Source organism: Ascaphus truei, chromosome 2, assembly GCF_040206685.1.
Source record: "Ascaphus truei isolate aAscTru1 chromosome 2, aAscTru1.hap1, whole genome shotgun sequence".
NCBI classification, from domain to species: Eukaryota; Metazoa; Chordata; class Amphibia; order Anura; family Ascaphidae; genus Ascaphus; species Ascaphus truei.
Window position 1 is genome coordinate 5,073,991 of NC_134484.1, and position 18,081 is coordinate 5,092,071.

Consider the following 18,081-nt stretch of genomic DNA (forward strand, 5'->3'; position numbering starts at 1 on the left):
GCTGTTATTCTGGTGCAGCCAGAAGATTTGCTCCCGGGCACCGGGGTGCAAAGAACCATGCCTGATGGAGGGCTGCGGTCCTTACAGGGTGCCCATATCATTTTGGATGGGGGTGCCAATCATGGCATGAGGGAGGTGGGGGTTTTGTCCAGGGAAACTGCTGAGGTGCGCCTTAGCAATAACCTGGAGCCTGTGATCTGTGTGGTTGCTGGGGAATTGCCTGCTGTTGCGGCGATTCCTAAGAGCCTGTCATCAGGAATCACAGCAGAATCAAACTCTGTCCCCCTGCATTTGGGACCAACGGTTCCAGTGGCCTCTGCGGAGACCAGACAGGTAAGCCAGACTACTGAGTCGCGACCAGTGACTGACTTACTGTTCCCTTTACCTGTTCCTGTTACCCCTGACTTAGAGACTAAGGGTGGGTGGTTAGAATTAGGGGCAGCAGATAGGGATGCGGTGAAAGCTGACCCCAGCTTAGAAGGTATGGGACTGCGGGCGTCCGAGTCCTGGGAAAGCGGGGGGTCAGACCACAGGCTATGGCACCGCGGGCTCTGGGGTAGGGAGCCAGGTTCTACCGGGTTAGCCAGGGGCTGGACAGGTAGAAGACGGTTAGTGGGACCCAGGGAGGGTAGGCAGCAAGTGTTGCAGGTAGCCTTCCCCAGTCCACTAGTGGGGCATCAGGGGTTCACTCACATGAGAACCCAGCTGTTGCAGCCTTACTTCTGGCCGGAGGCAGCAGGGGCAGTGGCAGACTTTGGCCACCCCTGGGACGCCTGCCAGCCAGAGGGTAAAGCGGGTGATTATGTGCAGATGCTCCTGAACCTGTTACCAGGAATGGGGAACATGTTTCAGGAAGTAGCTCAGGCAGTGCCAGGCCTCTTAGGTAGGATAGGGTTTTCTAGGGGGGTCCTAGTTGAGCTAGGGGCCCGGGGAGGTAGGCAGGCAGGGGCAGAAGCCAGGGCGAGGGTAGAGCAGCCTAGGGTCCTGTTCTCAGACAAGCTGGGCAGGGCACATCGTACAGATCAGCCTGTGCTCCCAGGTGATCTGCATCCTCTGCATAAGAATATCTATGGAGTATCAGCAGAGGTGGCAGACAGTGTAGAGAGGAAGGCAAAGGGGGGGGGGTCAGTCTTCAGCCTTCAGAATGGCCTCTGTGAGTTTTTCAGGGTGCCATTCAGGATGAGGAATGCTCTGGCTACCTCCCACCTCCTGGTCAGGAGGGCACTAGAGAGAGTGCAGAAGTATGTGGGGACATACAGGGAGAGGATAGTTGGCTTTAGGCAGATCTGGAGTTTGTATCCAGGACAGGTAGCAGCAGTGCTAGCAAGGGTTAGGGAAACAGGGAGGACCAAAGTCTATCACATCAATATGCTCAAGGAGGACATAGCTCTGCCAGATCTCCTAGGGGAGGCTAGGCAGGGAGGTACCATAGAGCAGGTGGAGATAGGATCTCAGCTGAGTGTCAGGCAGAGAGCAGATGCCAGGGCTATGCTAGAGCAGTATAGGGCTCTGTTCATGGACAAGCCAGGGAGGACACACATCACTGAGCACCCAGTGCTGACAGGGGATCTGAGACCTCTGCATAAGCACGCTTATAGAATGTTAGCAGAGGTGAAGGGCAGTATAGAGAGGGAGGTGGAGGAGATGCTGGCCCTAGGGGTAATTGTACCATCCCAGAGCCCTTGGGCTTGTCCGGTAGTCCTAGTGCCTAAGAAGGATGGGACCACCCGGTACTATGTGGACTACCGGCAGCTCAATGCAGGGATGGTTTCAGATGCCTACCCCATGCCCCGCATGGATGAGTTGCTGCATGAACTCGCGGGGGCAAGGTATCTGACCACCAGGGATCTCAGTAAAGGGTACTGGCTGATCCCTTTGACCCAGGAGGCTAGGGAGAAGTTGGCTTTCATCATCCCAAGTGGCCTCTGTGAGTTCTTAGTGATGCCATTTGGGATGAAGAATGCACCGGCTACCTTCCAACGCCTGGTCAATCATTTGCTAGAGGGCATGCAAGGGTTTGCAAGGGCTTATCTGGTTGATATTGCTGTGTTTAGTAACTCCTGGGAATCACACTTAATTCATGTAGCTGCGGTGCTAGCCAGGATTAGGAAGGCAGGTCTCACCTTAAAACCCACCAAGTGCTTAGTAGGGATGACTGAAGTCTTATACCTAGGGCATAGGGTGGGTGGAGGGCACCTCAAGCCGGAACCAGCCAAGGTAGAGGCAGTAGTGCAGTGGCCCACTCCCAAAACCAAGAAGCAGGTCATGGCGTTTCTAGGCACTGCAGGAAGTTTGTTCCCCAGTATAGTGCCATTGCAAAACCCCTGACTGACTTGACCCAGAAGCGACTGTCTGTGCTGGTAGTCTGGTCTCCAGCCCGGGAAAAAGCATTTCAGGCTTTGAAGACTGCACCCATCCTTGCCGCTCCAGATTTTTCCAAGAAGTTTCTGGTGCAGACTGATGCCTCAGACTTTGGCATTGGTGCTGTGCTCAGCCAGGTGGGGGAGGAGGTCAGGGAACCTCCAATGATATTTCTGGGCCGCAAGCGGCTGCCCAGAGAAGGGGCATATGCCACTATTGTGAAGGAGTGTCTGGCCATAGTATGGGCTCTTAAGAAGCTACAGCCCTCTCTGTATGGCAGAACCTTCACTGTTATCACTGACCATAACCCCCTAAGTTGGTTGCAGAGGGTGTCGGGAGAGAATGCCAAGCTCTTGCACTGGAGCCTGGCCCTGCAAGAATGTAACTTCACCATTCAGCACAAGAAAGGCAGTGAGCATGGGAACGCTGATGGCCTCTCCCGGCAGGATAATCCCCAAGACCTAATGACTTCAAAAACCCTCAGGTCAGCCCAACCACCAGAGGTGGTGGCCAGGGCAAACCTTGGGTTTGAGTGGGGGAGTTGTGGCGAAAATGGGGGTAATCAGCGCATTAATAAAGGCAGTGGGCTCGGCTGGTTACCCCTATTTCGTATTGGGGGTGAAGGGGTTAATATTATATGCTGTTCCCCTTTTAAGACTGCTAATTTAGGAACGGAGTGAGCCAGCACCCTGATTGTTGGTGTGCAGCCTCAGTGTTACCCCCCAAGAACACACCTATTAAAAAATATAACTTTGTCATAATGGAAACATATATTTTTGATAAAGTGCCTTTCTGTTGCAGTTAAAATGTACTGGCAGGATGCTATTTGTTTCTGCCTGCCTTTGTAACGCATTAAGGAACAAATGTTATGCATATATGAGTTGCAGGTCCTGTTACTCATCCTGGATAGTTCACACCTTGGGACCAAACTCCAGACATTGCGTCCCCAGAAATGAGTGGCCCCTTTTTACTTAGCAGTGCTACCAAGTTACCTGAGCTGGCTGTAGGATTTGCCCATGTGACATGGCAGGTTCTGATAGGAGGAAGATAATTCCTTGCCAATGGGATGAGGCTAATGTAACACTTCACAGGTCCTTGTCCTTATAAAGGCCTGTAACCCTCATTCCTGGGTTGTTGCTGTGTTGCTGCTGTTGCTGTTGCTACCTGATTTCTTCAAGCGGATAAGACCTTAGTACAGCGGCTATGATTCCAGAACGCACGGGGTTAAAAACATCGCAACAAGGAAACTTGCCCTGCTTCAGGATTTCGTTAGCCCTGGGGATCCAGACCAATCCCAGAGAACCAGAAAAGACTTTGCACATTCACAGAAGGATTGGACTGGCTATTTATTGGGCAATTTGCAAATTGACTACATTTTAAAGGACAATCTTCTGGTGCTTTGCCCCTTTCTGGACATTATCCTCTGTTTCTCTACCCGTAAGTGTAATTATTAAGTTTATTCTGCAGTTGTCGTGTGTTTGCATATCAAGGGAATAAATCTCAGTTTATTTTGCTCAACCTGTTCTGCTCAATCAGGATCCACGAAATATAAATGTGTTATTAAGCGCGTCTCCCGTCACAGTGTGTCAGTGAGTGCTCTAGTGTGCGTGTCAGTGAGTGGTCTAGTGTGTCAGTGACTGCGTGCTAGAGTGTATGTGACTCAGTGAGTGCGCCTTTTTGTGTGCTCGTGTTTGTGCCAGTGAGTGCGCCTTGGTGTGTGTCAGTGAGTGCGCTTGTCTGTGAGTGTGCGCAAGTCAGTGAGTGTGCTAATGTGTGTGTAGCGCAAGGAGGGTGCCACTTGTATCAGTGTGTGCATAGTGAGTTCAGCACTGTGTGTGTTGTACTGGAATAGCAGAGAACAGTACTGAGCTGCATGTAGTAGTGGAATAGCAGAGCGCGTAGTGCTGATCTGTGTGTAGTACTGGAATAGCAGAGCGCGTAGTGCTGATCTGTGTGTAGTACTGGAATATTAGTGCGGGTAGTGCTGAGGTGTGTAGCGCCGGAGTAGCAGAGCTGAGGTATGCGTAGTGCCGGAGTAGCAGAGCTGAGGTGTGTGTAGTGCCGGAGTAGCAGAGCTGAGGTGTGTGTAGTGCCGGAGTAGCAGAGCTGAGGTGTGTGTAGTGCCGGAGTAGCAGAGCTGAGGTGTGTAGCGCCGGAGTAGCAGAGCTGAGGTGTGTAGCGCCGGAGTAGCAGAGCTGAGGTGTGTGTAGCGCCGGAGTATCAGAGCTGAGGTGTGTAGCGCCGGAGTAGCAGAGCTGAGGTGTGTGTAGTGCCGGAGTAGCAGAGCTGAGGTGTGTGTAGTGCCGGAGTAGCAAAGCTGAGGTGTGTGTAGTGCCGGAGTATCAGAGCTGAGGTGTGTAGCGCCGGAGTAGCAGAACTGAGGTGTGTAGCGCCGGAGTAGCAGAGCTGAGGTGTGTGTAGTGCCGGAGTAGCAGAGCTGAGGTGTGTAGCGCCGGACTAGCAGAGCTGAGGTGTGTAGCGCCGGACTAGCAGAGCTGAGGTGTGTAGCGCCGGAGTAGCAGAGCTGAGGTGTGTAGTGCCGGAGTAGCAGAGCTGAGGTGTGTGTAGTGCCGGAGTAGCAGAGCTGAGGTGTGTGTAGTGCTGGAGTAGCAGAGCTGAGGTGTGTAGCGCCGGAGTAGCAGAGCTGAGGTGTGTGTAGTGCTGGAGTAGCAGAGCTGAGGTGTGTGTAGTGCCGGAGTAGCAGAGCTGAGGTGTGTGTAGTGCCGGAGTAGCAGAGCTGAGGTGTGTAGCGCCGGAGTAGCAGAGCTGAGGTGTGTGTAGTGCTGGAGTAGTAGTGCTGAGGTGTGTAGCGCTGGAGTAGCAGAGCTGAGGTGTGTGTAGTGCCGGAGTAGCAGAGCTGAGGTGTGTGTAGTGCCGGAGTAGCAGAGCTGAGGTGTGTGTAGTGCCGGAGTAGCAGAGCTGAGGTGTGTGTAGTGCCGGAATAGCAAAGCTGAGGTGTGTGTAGTGCCGGAATAGCAGAGCTGAGGTGTGTGTAGTGCCGGAGTAGCAGTGCTGAGGTGTGTAGCGCCGGACTAGCAGAGCTGAGGTGTGTAGCGCCGGACTAGCAGAGCTGAGGTGTGTGTAGCGCCGGAGTAGCAGAGCTGAGGTGTGTAGCGCCGGAATAGCAGAGCTGAGGTGTGTGTAGTGCCGGAATAGCAGAGCTGAGGTGTGTGTAGTGCCGGAGTAGCAGAGCTGAGGTGTGTAGCGCCGGAATAGCAGAGCTGAGGTGTGTAGCGCCGGAATAGCAGAGCTGAGGTGTGTGTAGTGCCGGAGTAGCAGAGCTGAGGTGTGTAGCGCCGGAATAGCAGAGCTGAGGTGTGTAGCGCCGGAGTAGCAGAGCTGAGGTGTGTGTAGTGCCGGAGTAGCAGAGCTGAGGTGTGTAGTGCCGGAGTAGCAGAGCTGAGGTGTGTAGTGCCGGAGTAGCAGAGCTGAGGTGTGTAGCGCCGGAGTAGCAGAGCTGAGGTGTGTAGTGCCGGAGTAGCAGAGCTGAGGTGTGTAGTGCCGGAGTAGCAGAGCGAGGTGTGTGTAGCGCCGGAGTAGCAGAGCGAGGTGTGTGTAGCGCCGGAGTAGCAGAGCGAGGTGTGTGTAGCGCCGGAGTAGCAGAGCGAGGTGTGTGTAGCACCGGAGTAGCAGAGCGAGGTGTGTGTAGCGCCGGACTAGCAGAGCGAGGTGTGTGTAGCGCCGGAGTAGCAGAGCTGAGGTGTGCGTAGCGCCGGAGTAGTGCTGAGCTCTCCCCTCCTCCCCCCGCGCAGGTGAACGGCGTTGACCTGCACAACGCGGAGCATCACGCGGCGGTTGAGGCTCTGCGCAGCTCCGGCACCTCCGTCTCCATGAGCGTGCTGCGAGAGCGGATGGTGGAGCCGGAGAACCCGATCACAGTCACCCCCCTACGCCCCGAGGCGGAGTACAGCCTGCGGGAGAAGCATGGCGGCACAGCGCCCTGCGCAGAGGGAGAGGGGGAGCGCGACGCCATCCACAAGCTCTCTACCTGCCTGGTGCGCAACGACAAGGGCCTGGGGTTCAGCATCGCTGGGGGGCTGGGGAGCACCCCCTACCGTACGGGGGACACTGTGAGTATATACACAAGGGGGTCACTGTGAGTGTATACTGTGTGTGTCTGTATACACAAGGGGGTCACTGTGAGTGTATACTGTGTGTGTCTGTGTATACACAAGGGGGTCACTGAGTATATACTGTGTGTGTGTCTGTGTATACACAAGGGGGTCACTGTGAGTATATACTGTGTGTGTCTGTGTATACACAAGGGGGTCACTGAGTATATACTGTGTGTGTGTCTGTGTATACACAAGGGTGTCACTGTGAGTATATACTGTGTGTGTCTGTGTATACACAAGGGGGTCACTGAGTATATACTGTGTGTGTCTGTATACACAAGGGGGTCACTGTGAGTATATACTGTGTGTGTCTGTGTATACACAAGGGGGTCACTGAGTATGTACTGTGTGTGTGTCTGTGTATACACAAGGGGGTCACTGTGAGTATATACTGTGTGTGTCTGTGTATACACAAGGGGGTCACTGAGTATATACTGTGTGTGTGTCTGTGTATACACAAGGGGGTCACTTTGAGTACAGTATATACTGTGTGTGTCTGTGTATACACAAGGGGGTCACTTTGAGTACAGTATATACTGTGTGTGTGTGTGTGTGTGTGTGTGTGTGTGTGTATATACACATATACACACACGTATACACACATATACATACTTGTATACACACATACACATACATATACACATACACACACACCATTGTGAGTATATACTGTGTGTGTGTATACACAAGGGGGACAGTGTGTGTTACACAGGGAGCTGAGGGTTTGGTAAGCACCCCCTATATTTGTGTGTATATTTTTTCATATATATGTGTCTCCTGCCCCATCTCACGTATGGGTGTGACCCGTGTATCCTGCCCCATCTCACGTATGGGTGTGACCCGTGTATCCTGCCCCTGCTCACGTATGGGTGTGACCCGTGTATCCTGCCCCCGCTCACGTATGGGTGTGACCCGTGTATCCTGCCCCCGCTCACGTATGGGTGTGACCCGTGTATCCTGCCCCTGCTCACGTATGGGTGTGACCCGTGTATCTTGCCCCTGCTCACGTATGGGTGTATCCTGCCCCTGCTCACGTATGGGTGTGACCCGTGTATCTTGCCCCTGCTCACGTATGGGTGTGACCCGTGTATCCTGCCCCTGCTCACGTATGGGTGTGACCCGTGTATCCTTCCCCTGCTCACGTATGAATGTGACCCCGTGTATCCTGCCCCTGCTCACGTATGGGTGTGACCCGTGTATCCTGCCCCTGCTCACGTATGGGTGTGACCCGTTTTATCCTGCCCCTGCTCACGTATGAATGTGACCCGTGTATCTTGCCCCTGCTCACGTGTGGGTGTGACCCGTCTATCCTGCCCCTGCTCACGTATGAATGTGACCCGTGTATCCTGCCCCTGCTCACGTATGGGTGTGACCCGTGTATCCTGCCCCTGCTCACGTATGGGTGTGACCCGTGTATCTTGCCCCTGCTCACGTATGGGTGTGACCCGTGTCCTGCCCCTGCTCACGTATGGGTGTGACCCGTGTATCCTGTCCCTGCTCACGTATGGGTGTGACCCGTTTTATCCTGCCCCTGCTCACGTGTGGGTGTGACCCGTGTATCCTGCCCCTGCTCACGTATGAATGTGACCCGTGTATCTTGCCCCTGCTCACGTATGGGTGTGACCCGTGTATCCTGCCCCTGCTCACGTATGAATGTGACCCGTGTATCCTGCCTCTGCTCACGTATGGGTGTGACCCGTGTATCCTGCCCCTGCTCACGTATGGGTGTGACCCGTTTTATCCTGCCCCTGCTCACGTGTGGGTGTGACCCGTGTATCCTGCCCCTGCTCACGTATGAATGTGACCCGTGTATCCTGCCCCTGCTCACGTATGGGTGTGACCCGTGTATCCTGCCCCTGCTCACGTATGAATGTGACCCGTGTATCCTGCCCCTGCTCACGTATGGGTGTGACCCGTGTATCCTGCCCCAGCTCACGTATGGGTGTGACCCGTGTATCCTGCCCCTGCTCACGTATGACTGTGACCCGTGTATCCTGCCCCTGCTCACGTATGAATGTGACCCGTGTATCCTGCCTCTGCTCACGTATGGGTGTATCCTGCCCCTGCTCACGTATGGGTGTGACCCGTGTATCCTGCCCCTGCTCACGTATGGGTGTGACCCGTGTATCCTGCCCCCGCGCACGTATGGGTGTGACCCGTGTATCCTGCCCCTGCTCACGTATGGGTGTGACCCGTGTATCCTGCCCCTGCTCACGTATGGGTGTGACCCGTGTATCCTGCCTCTGCTCACGTATGGGTGTGACCCGTGTATCCTGCCCCTGCTCACTTATGGGTGTGACCCGTGTATCCTGCCTCTGCTCACGTATGGGTGTGACCCGTGTATCCTGCCCCTGCTCACTTATGAATGTGACCCGTGTATCCTGCCCCTGCTCACGTATGGGTGTGACCCGTGTATTCTGCCCCTGCTCACGTATGAATGTGACCCGTGTATCCTGCCCCTGCTCACGTATGAATGTGACCCGTGTATCCTGCCCCTGCTCACGTATGGGTGTGACCCGTGTATCCTGCCCCTGCTCACGTATGGGTGTGACCCGTGTATCCTGCCCCTGCTCACGTATGGGTGTGACCCGTGTATCCTGCCCCTGCTCACGTATGGGTGTGACCCGTGTATCCTGCCCCTGCTCACGTATGGGTGTGACCCGTGTATCCTGCCCCTGCTCACGTATGGGTGTGACCCGTGTATCCTGCCCCTGCTCACGTATGGGTGTGACCCGTGTATCGTGCCCCCGCTCACGTATGAATGTGACCCGTGTATCCTGCCCCTGCTCACGTATGGAGGTGACCCGTGTATCCTGCCCCTGCTCACGTATGGGTGTGACCCGTGTATCCTGCCCCTGCTCACGTATGGGTGTGACCCGTGTATCGTGCCCCTGCTCACGTATGAATGTGACCCGTGTATCCTGCCTCTGCTCACGTATGGGTGTATCCTGCCCCTGCTCACGTATGAATGTGACCCGTGTATCCTGCCCGTGCTCACGTATGGGTGTGAAACTTGGACCCTAAATGCGAAGATAATTCACAAGCTTCAGACAAAGCAAAGAAAGTATGGAGAGATGCACGCTGGGTATTACCCGAAGTATGGAGAGATGTATGCTGGGTATTACCCGAAGTATGGAGAGATGCACGCTGGGTATTACCCGAAGTATGGAGAGATGCACGCTGGGTGTTACCCGAAGTATGGAGAGATGCATGCTGGGTATTACCCGAAGTATGGAAAGATGTATACTGGGTATTACCCGAAGTATGGAGAGATGCATGCTGGGTGTTACCCGAAGTATGGAGAGATGCATGCTGGGTATTACCCGAACTATGGAGAGATGCATGCTGGGTATTACCCAAAGTATGGAGAGATGCATGCTGGGTATTACCCGATGTATGGAGGGATGTATGATGGGTATTACCCGAAGTATGGAGGGATGCATGATGGGTATTACCCGAAGTTTGGAGGGATGCATGCTGGGTATTACCCAAAGTATGGAGGGATGTATGCTGGGTATTACCCGAAGTATGGAGAGATGTATGCTGGGTATTACCTGAAGTTTGGAGAGATGCATGATGGGTATTAGCCGAAGTATGGAGAGATGCATGATGGGTATTACACAATTGAATTGATTCAACATTCAGTATCCATGTGTGAGAGAGTATGTGACCCTTTAGATTCAGTACCTGGTGGCGCCCCCTTTAGATTCAGTACCTGGTGGCGCCCCCTTTAGATTCAGTACCTGGTGGCGCCCCCTTTAGATTCAGTACCTGGTGGCGCCCCCTTTAGATTCAGTACCTGGTGGCGCCCCCTTTAGATTCAGTACCTGGTGGCGCCCCCTTTAGATTCAGTACCTGGTGGCGCCCCCTTTAGATTCAGTACCTGGTGGCGCCCCCTTTAGATTCAGTACCTGATGGCGCCCCCTTTAGATTCAGTACCTGGTGGCGCCCCCTTTAGATTCAGTACCTGGTGGCGCCCCCTTTAGATTCAGTACCTGGTGGCGCCCCCTTTAGATTCAGTACCTGGTGGCGCCCCCTTTAGATTCAGTACCTGGTGGCGCCCCCTTTAGATTCAGTACCTGGTGGCGCCCCTTTAGATTCAGTACCTGGTGGCGCCCCCTTTAGATTCAGTACCTGGTGGCGCCCCCTTTAGATTCAGTACCTGGTGGCGCCCCCTTTAGATTCAGTACCTGGTGGCGCCCCCTTTAGATTCAGTACCTGGTGGCGCCCCCTTTAGATTCAGTACCTGGTGGCGCCCCCTTTAGATTCAGTACCTGGTGGCGCCCCCTTTAGATTCAGTACCTGGTGGCGCCCCCTTTAGATTCAGTACCTGGTGGCGCCCCCTTTAGATTCAGTACCTGATGGCGCCCCCTTTAGATTCAGTACCGGGTGGCGCCCCCTTTAGATTCAGTACCTGGTGGCGCCCCCTTTAGATTCAGTACCTGGTGGCGCCCCCTTTAGATTCAGTACCTGGTGGCGCCCCCTTTAGATTCAGTACCTGGTGGCGCCCCCTTTAGATTCAGTACCTGGTGGCGCCCCCTTTAGATTCAGTACCTGATGGCGCCCCCTTTAGATTCAGTACCGGGTGGCGCCCCCTTTAGATTCAGTACCTGGTGGCGCCCCCTTTAGATTCAGTACCTGGTGGCGCCCCCTTTAGATTCAGTACCTGGTGGCGCCCCCTTTAGATTCAGTACCTGGTGGCGCCCCCTTTAGATTCAGTATCTGGTGGCGCCCCCTTTAGATTCAGTACCTGGTGGCGCCCCCTTTAGATTCAGTACCTGGTGGCGCCCCCTTGATCAGCAATGACATAGAGGAATATAGGTTGAGGAATTTTGGCCCATTCCTCCTTGCAGAACTGCTTCATCTCAGTGACGTTTGAGGATTTCCTGGCATGGACAGCTCGCTTCAGGTCCAGGCACAACATTTCCATGGGGTTTAAATCCAGACTGTGACTAGGCCGTTCTAAAACACGGAATTTCCTCTTCTGCAGCCGTTCTTTTGTACATCTGCTTGTATGTTTAGGATTACTGTCTTGCTGCATGAGCCACTTCTGCTTCAGCTCACGGACGGACGGACGGCCTGACTTTCTCCTCTAGAGTCTTCTGATACAATGCAGAATTCATAGTTGTGTCAATGATGGCAAAGCGTCCAGGTGCTGAGGCAGCAAAGCAGCCCCAAACCACCACACTCCCACCACCATGCATGACGGTTGGGATGCGGTTCTTCTGTTCGAACGCAGTGTTTGGTTTTCACCAAATGTAACATTGAGGCAAAAAGTTCTACTTTTGACTCGTCTGCCCAGAGAACATTGTTCTAGAAGTCTTGTGGATAATCTATGTGCTCTTTGGTGAACTTCAGATGGGCAGAAATGTTCTTTTTAGAGAGCAGTGGTTCCCTCCTGTCTAACTTTCCATGAACACCATGGTGAATAGGTACAGGATATACACAGCAGGTATACAGAACCTGGTGAATAGGTACAGCATATACACAGCAGGTATACAGAACCTGGTGCATAGGTAGAGGATATACACAGCAGGTATACAGAACCTGGTGAATAAGTACAGGATATACACAGCAGGTATACAGAACCTGGTGAATAGGTACAGGATATACACAGCAGGTATACAGAACCTGGTGAATAGGTAGAGGATATACACAGCAGGTATACAGAACCTGGTGAATAGGTAGAGGATATACACAGCAGGTATACAGTACCTGGTGAATAGGTACAGGATATACACAGCAGGTATACAGAACCTGGTGCATAGGTAGAGGATATACACAGCAGGTATACAGTACCTGGTGAATAGGTACAGGATATACACAGCAGGTATACAGATCTTTTTGAACAGGTACAGGATATACACAGCAATACAAAAGAGATAATAAGTGGCACACCACTGTTTAAAGAAATAATTTCTCAAGGTGTTTGTATTTGGTGCTCACCTTCCGTTGATCCTGGCGTCCCAAAGCTGGATCCAAAGTAATAGCAAGATAGGAGAAAGGAAGAGGCACACAAACACCTTTGGTCTGAGGAAGGGACTGCTTGTCCTGAAACGTTACCATTGTTAGCTCTGAGGCATTAATACATTTGAAATCATTTGATTCCACTACAATTTGTGTGCCTCTTCCTTTCTCCTATCTTGGATATACACAGCAGGTATACAGAACCTGGTGAATAGGTACAGGATATACACAGCAGGTATACAGAACCTGGTGATTAGGTACAGGATATACACAGCAGGTATACAGAACCTGGTGAATAGGTACAGGATATACACAGCAGGTATACAGAACCTGGTGATTAGGTACAGGATATACACAGCAGGTATACAGAACCTGGTGAATAGGTACAGGATATACACAGCAGGTATACAGAACCTGGTGAATAGGTACAGGATATACACAGCAGGTATACAGAACCTGGTGATTAGGTACAGGATATACACAGCAGGTATACAGAACCTGGGGAACAGGTACAGGATATACACAGCAGGTATAAGGATCTTGGGGAACAGGTACAGGATATACACAGCAGGTATACAGAACCTGGTGAACAGGTACAGGATATACACAGCAGGTATACAGAACTTGGTGAACAGGTACAGGATATACACAGCAGGTATACAGAACCTGGTGAATAGGTACAGGATATACACAGCAGGTATACAGAACCTGGTGAATAGGTACAGGATATACACAGCAGATATACAGAACATGGTGAATAGGTACAGGATATACACAGCAGGTATACAGAACCTGGTGAACAGGTACAGGATGCACACAGCAGGTATACAGAACCTGGTGAACAGGTACAGGATATACACAGCAGGTATACAGAACCTGGTGAACAGGTACAGGATATACACAACAGGTATACAGAACCTGGTGAACAGGTACAGGATACACACAGCAGGTATACAGAACCTGGTGACCAGGTACAGGATATACACAGCAGGTATACAGAACCTGGTGAATAGGTACAGGATATACACAGCAGGTATACAGAACCTGGTGAATAGGTACAGGATATACACAGCAGGTATACAGAACCTGGTGAACAGGTACAGGATATACACAGCAGGTATACAGAACATGGTGAATAGGTACAGGATATACACAGCAGGTATACAGAACATGGTGAATAGGTACAGGATAAACACAGCAGGTATACAGAACCTGGTGAATAGGTACAGGATATACACAGCAGGTATACAGAACCTGGTGAATAGGTACAGGATATACACAGCAGGTATACCGAACCTGGTGAACAGGTACAGGATATACACAGCAGGTATACAGAACCTGGTGAATAGGTAGAGGATATACACAGCAGGTATAAAGAACCTGGTGAATAGGTACAGGATATACACAGCAGGTATACAGATCTTGGTGACCAGGTACAGGATATACACAGCAGGTATACAGATCTTGGTGTACAGGATATACACAGCAGGTATACAGATCTTGGTGAACAGGTACAGGATATACACAGCAGATATATAGATCTTGGTGACCAGGTACGAGATATACACAGCAGGTACTGTATACAGATCTTGGTGTACAGGATATACACAGCGGGTATACAGATCTTGGTGTACAGGATATACACAGCAGGTATACAGATCTTGGTGAACAGGTACTGTTGGAGTATATGCTGAGATAGATGGGTGGCTGTAGATGGTGTTATTAGAAATTCTGCTGCTCTGCTATCGCGATATACAACTAAGTAACCTAAATTAACCCTGACCTACTCAGCAGGGCGCTGTTAGTTTCCTGGGGGTATTAGACGGGGCTCTCGCTGAATGGGTGTATATAGGGTTCTTAGTTGGGGCTGTTTCCCATGTTTTTGTGGGTGTCGGTGATCACCCCTCCCGTGCCTGGTAATCGGTGAAGCCGTGAGTTTTTGGCGCCATATTAAGACGTCCGTTTGATGTGCGAGGTTTAATCCGCGGGAATGTATCGCTCTCCCTATTGTATAAATATTGTTATCGGGAGGAATTTGTCACCGCTGCTGTGCACTGACCTAATGATTACATCGCTGTCTGCGGAGGGGTGAGGGGGGCGCCGAAAATAACCTCCCAGCTGTTACGTGACTCCTGCCCCCCCCGTTTGTGCAGCTGTGTGTTATTCTGTGCCCGCACCCTGCAGCGTGTGCAGCTGTGTGTGTTTCTGTGCCCGCACCCTGCAGCGTGTGCAGCTGTGTGTGTGTTTCTGTACCCGCACCCTGCAGCGTGTGTGCAGCTGTGTGTTTCTGTACCCGCACCCCGCAGCGTGTGCAGCTGTGTGTGTTTCTGTGCCCGCACCCCGCAGCGTGTGTGCAGCTGTGTGTGTTTCTGTGCCCGCACCCTGCAGCGTGTGTGCAGCTGTGTGTGTTTCTGTGCCCGCACCCCGCAGCGTGTGCAGCTGTGTGTTTCTGTGCCCGCACACCGCAGCGTTTGTGCAGCTGTGTGTGTTTCTGTGCCCTCACCCTGCAGCGTGTGTGCAGCTGTGTGTGTTTCTGTGCCCGCACCCCGCAGCGTGTGTGCAGCTGTGTGTGTTTCTGTGCCCGCACCCCGCAGCGTTTGTGCAGCTGTGTGTTATTCTGTGCCCGCACCCTGCAGCGTGTGCAGCTGTGTGTGTTTCTGTGCCCGCACCCTGCAGCGTGTGCAGCTGTGTGTGTTTCTGTGCCCGCACCCTGCAGCGTGTGTGCAGCTGTGTGTGTTTCTGTGCCCGCACCCTGCAGCGTGTGTGCAGCTGTGTGTGTTTCTGTGCCCGCACCCTGCAGCGTGTGTGCAGCTGTGTGTGTTTCTGTGCCCGCACCCTGCAGCGTGCGTGCAGCTGTGTGTGTTTCTGTGCCCGCTCCCCGCAGCGTGCGTGCAGCTGTGTGTGTTTCTGTGCCCGCACCCCGCAGCGTGTGTGCAGCTGTGTGTGTTTCTGTGCCCGCACCCTGCAGCGTGTGCAGCTGTGTGTGTTTCTGTGCCCGCTCCCCGCAGCGTGTGCAGCTGTGTGTTTCTGTGCCCGCACCCTGCAGCGTGTGCAGCTGTGTGTGTTTCTGTGCCCGCTCCCCGCAGCGTGTGCAGCTGTGTGTGTTTCTGTGCCCGCACCCTGCAGCGTGTGTGCAGCTGTGTGTGTTTCTGTGCCCGCACCCTGCAGCGTGTGTGCAGCTGTGTGTGTTTCTGTGCCCGCTCCCCGCAGCGTGTGTGCAGCTGTGTGTGTTTCTGTGCCCGCTCCCCGCAGCGTGTGCAGCTGTGTTTCTGTGCCCGCACCCTGCAGCGTGCGTGCAGCTGTGTGTGTTTCTGTGCCCGCACCCCGCAGCGTTTGTGCAGCTGTGTGTTATTCTGTGCCCGCACCCTGCAGCGTGTGCAGCTGTGTGTGTTTCTGTGCCCGCACCCCGCAGCGTGTGTTTCTGTGCCCGCACCCCGCAGCGTGTGTGCAGCTGTGTGTGTTTCTGTGCCCGCACCCTGCAGCGTGTGTGCAGCTGTGTGTGTTTCTGTGCCCGCACCCCGCAGCGTTTGTGCAGCTGTGTGTTATTCTGTGCCCGCACCCTGCAGAGTGTGCTGCTGTGTGTGTTTCTGTGCCCGCACCCCGCAGCGTGTGTGCAGCTGTGTGTTTCTGTGCCCGCACCCCGCAGCGTGTGTGCAGCTGTGTGTGTTTCTGTGCCCGCTCCCCGCAGCGTGTGTGCAGCTGTGTGTTTCTGTGCCCGCACCCCGCAGCGTGTGTGCAGCTGTGTGTGTTTCTGTGCCCGCACCCCGCAGCGTGTGTGCAGCTGTGTGTGTTTCTGTGCTCGGACCCTGCAGCGTGTGTGCAGCTGTGTGTTTCTGTGCCCGCACCCTGCAGCGTGTGTGCAGCTGTGTGTGTTTCTGTGCCCGCACCCCGCAGCGTGTGTGCAGCTGTGTGTTTCTGTGCCCGAACCCTGCAGCGTGTGTGCAGCTGTGTGTGTGTTTCTGTGCCCGCACCCCGCAGCGTGTGTGCAGCTGTGTGTGTTTCTGTGCCCGCACCCCACAGCGTGTGCAGCTGTGTTTCTGTGCCCGCACCCCGCAGTGTGTGTGCAGCTGTGTGTTTCTGTGCCCGCACCCTGCAGCGTGTGTGCAGCTGTGTGTGTTTCTGTGCTCGGACCCTGCAGCGTGTGTGCATCTGTGTGTGTTTCTGTGCCCGCACCCTGCAACGTGAATGCAGCTGTGTGTGTTTCTGTGCCCGCACCCTGCAGCGTGTGTGCAGCTGTGTGTGTTTCTGTGCCCGCACCCTGCAGCGTGTGTGCAGCTGTGTGTGTGTTTCTGTGCACGCACCCCGCAGCGTGTGTGCAGCTGTGTGTGTTTCTGTGCCCGCACCCCGCAGCGTGTGTGCAGCTGTGTTTCTGTGCCCGCACCCCGCAGCGTGTGTGCAGCTGTGTGTTTCTGTGCCCGCACCCTGCAGCGTGTGTGCAGCTGTGTGCGCACCCTGCAGCGTGTGTGCAGCTGTGTGTGTTTCTGTGCCCGCACCCTACAGCGTGTGTGCAGCTGTGTGTTTCTGTGCTCTGACCCTGTAGCGTGTGCAGCTGTGTGTGTTTCTGTGCCCGCACCCTGCAGTGTGTGTGCAGCTGTGTGTGTTTCTGTGCCCGCACCCCGCAGCGTGTGTGCAGCTTTGTGATTCTGTGCCCGCACCCCGCAGCGTGTGTGCAGCTGTGTGTGTTTCTGTGCTCGGACGCTGCAGTGTGTGTGCAGCTGTGTGTTTCTGTGCTCGGACCCTGCAGCGTGTGCGCAGCGCTGTGTGTTTCTGTGCCCGCACCCCGCAGCGTATGTGCAGCTGTGTGTGTTTCTGTGCCCGCACCCTGCAGCGTGTGTGCAGCTGTGTGTGTTTCTGTGCCCGCACCCTGCAGTGTGTGTGCAGCTGTGTGTGTTTCTGTGCCCGCACCCCGCAGCGTGTGTGCAGCTTTGTGATTCTGTGCCCGCACCCCGCAGCGTGTGTGCAGCTGTGTGTGTTTCTGTGCTCGGACCCTGCAGCGTGTGTGCTGCTGTGTGTGTTTCTGTGCTCGGACCCTGCAGCGTGTGTGCAGCTGTATGTGTTTCTGTGCCCGCACCCCGCAGCGTGTGTGCAGCTGTGTGTGTTTCTGTGCCCGCACCCTGCAGCGTGTGTGCAGCTGTGTGTGTTTCTGCTCGGGCTTCATAATAATAATGCAGGGATTGTGTGTGTGTGTGTGTGTGTGTGTGTGTGTGTATCTCCCTTACCGTGCCCCCCTCTGTACCTGATCTCCCTTACCGTGTCCCCCTCTGTACCTGATCTCCCTTACCGTGCTCCCCTATGTACCTGATCTCCCTTACCGTGCCCCCCTCCGTACCTGATCTCCCTTACCGTGCCCCCCTCTGTACCTGATCTCCCTTACCGTGCTCCCCTCTGTACCTGATCTCCCTTACCGTGCCCCCCTCTGTACCTGAACTCCCTTACCGTGCCCCCCTCTGTACCTGATCTCCCTTACCGTGCCCCCCTCCGTACCGGATCTCCCTTACCATGCCCCCCTCTGTACCTGATCTCCCTTACCGTGCCCCCCTCTGTACCTGATCTCCCTTACCGTGCCCCCCTCCGTACCTGATCTCCCTTACCGTGCCCCCCTCCGTACCTGATCTCCCTTACCGTGCCCCCCTCTGTA

General features: G+C 54.0%; 1 protein-coding gene across 1 annotated transcript in view; it reads left to right on the top strand.

The window, feature by feature from the left end:
• Positions 1 to 18,081, top strand: part of LOC142474501 (protein scribble homolog) — a 217,753-nt gene that overhangs the window by 136,337 nt on the left and 63,335 nt on the right. The window contains exon 6 of the mRNA XM_075580871.1: positions 6,114 to 6,431. Within this exon, the coding sequence (XP_075436986.1) occupies positions 6,114 to 6,431 (318 nt within the window). The remainder of the gene's footprint in view (positions 1 to 6,113; positions 6,432 to 18,081) is intronic.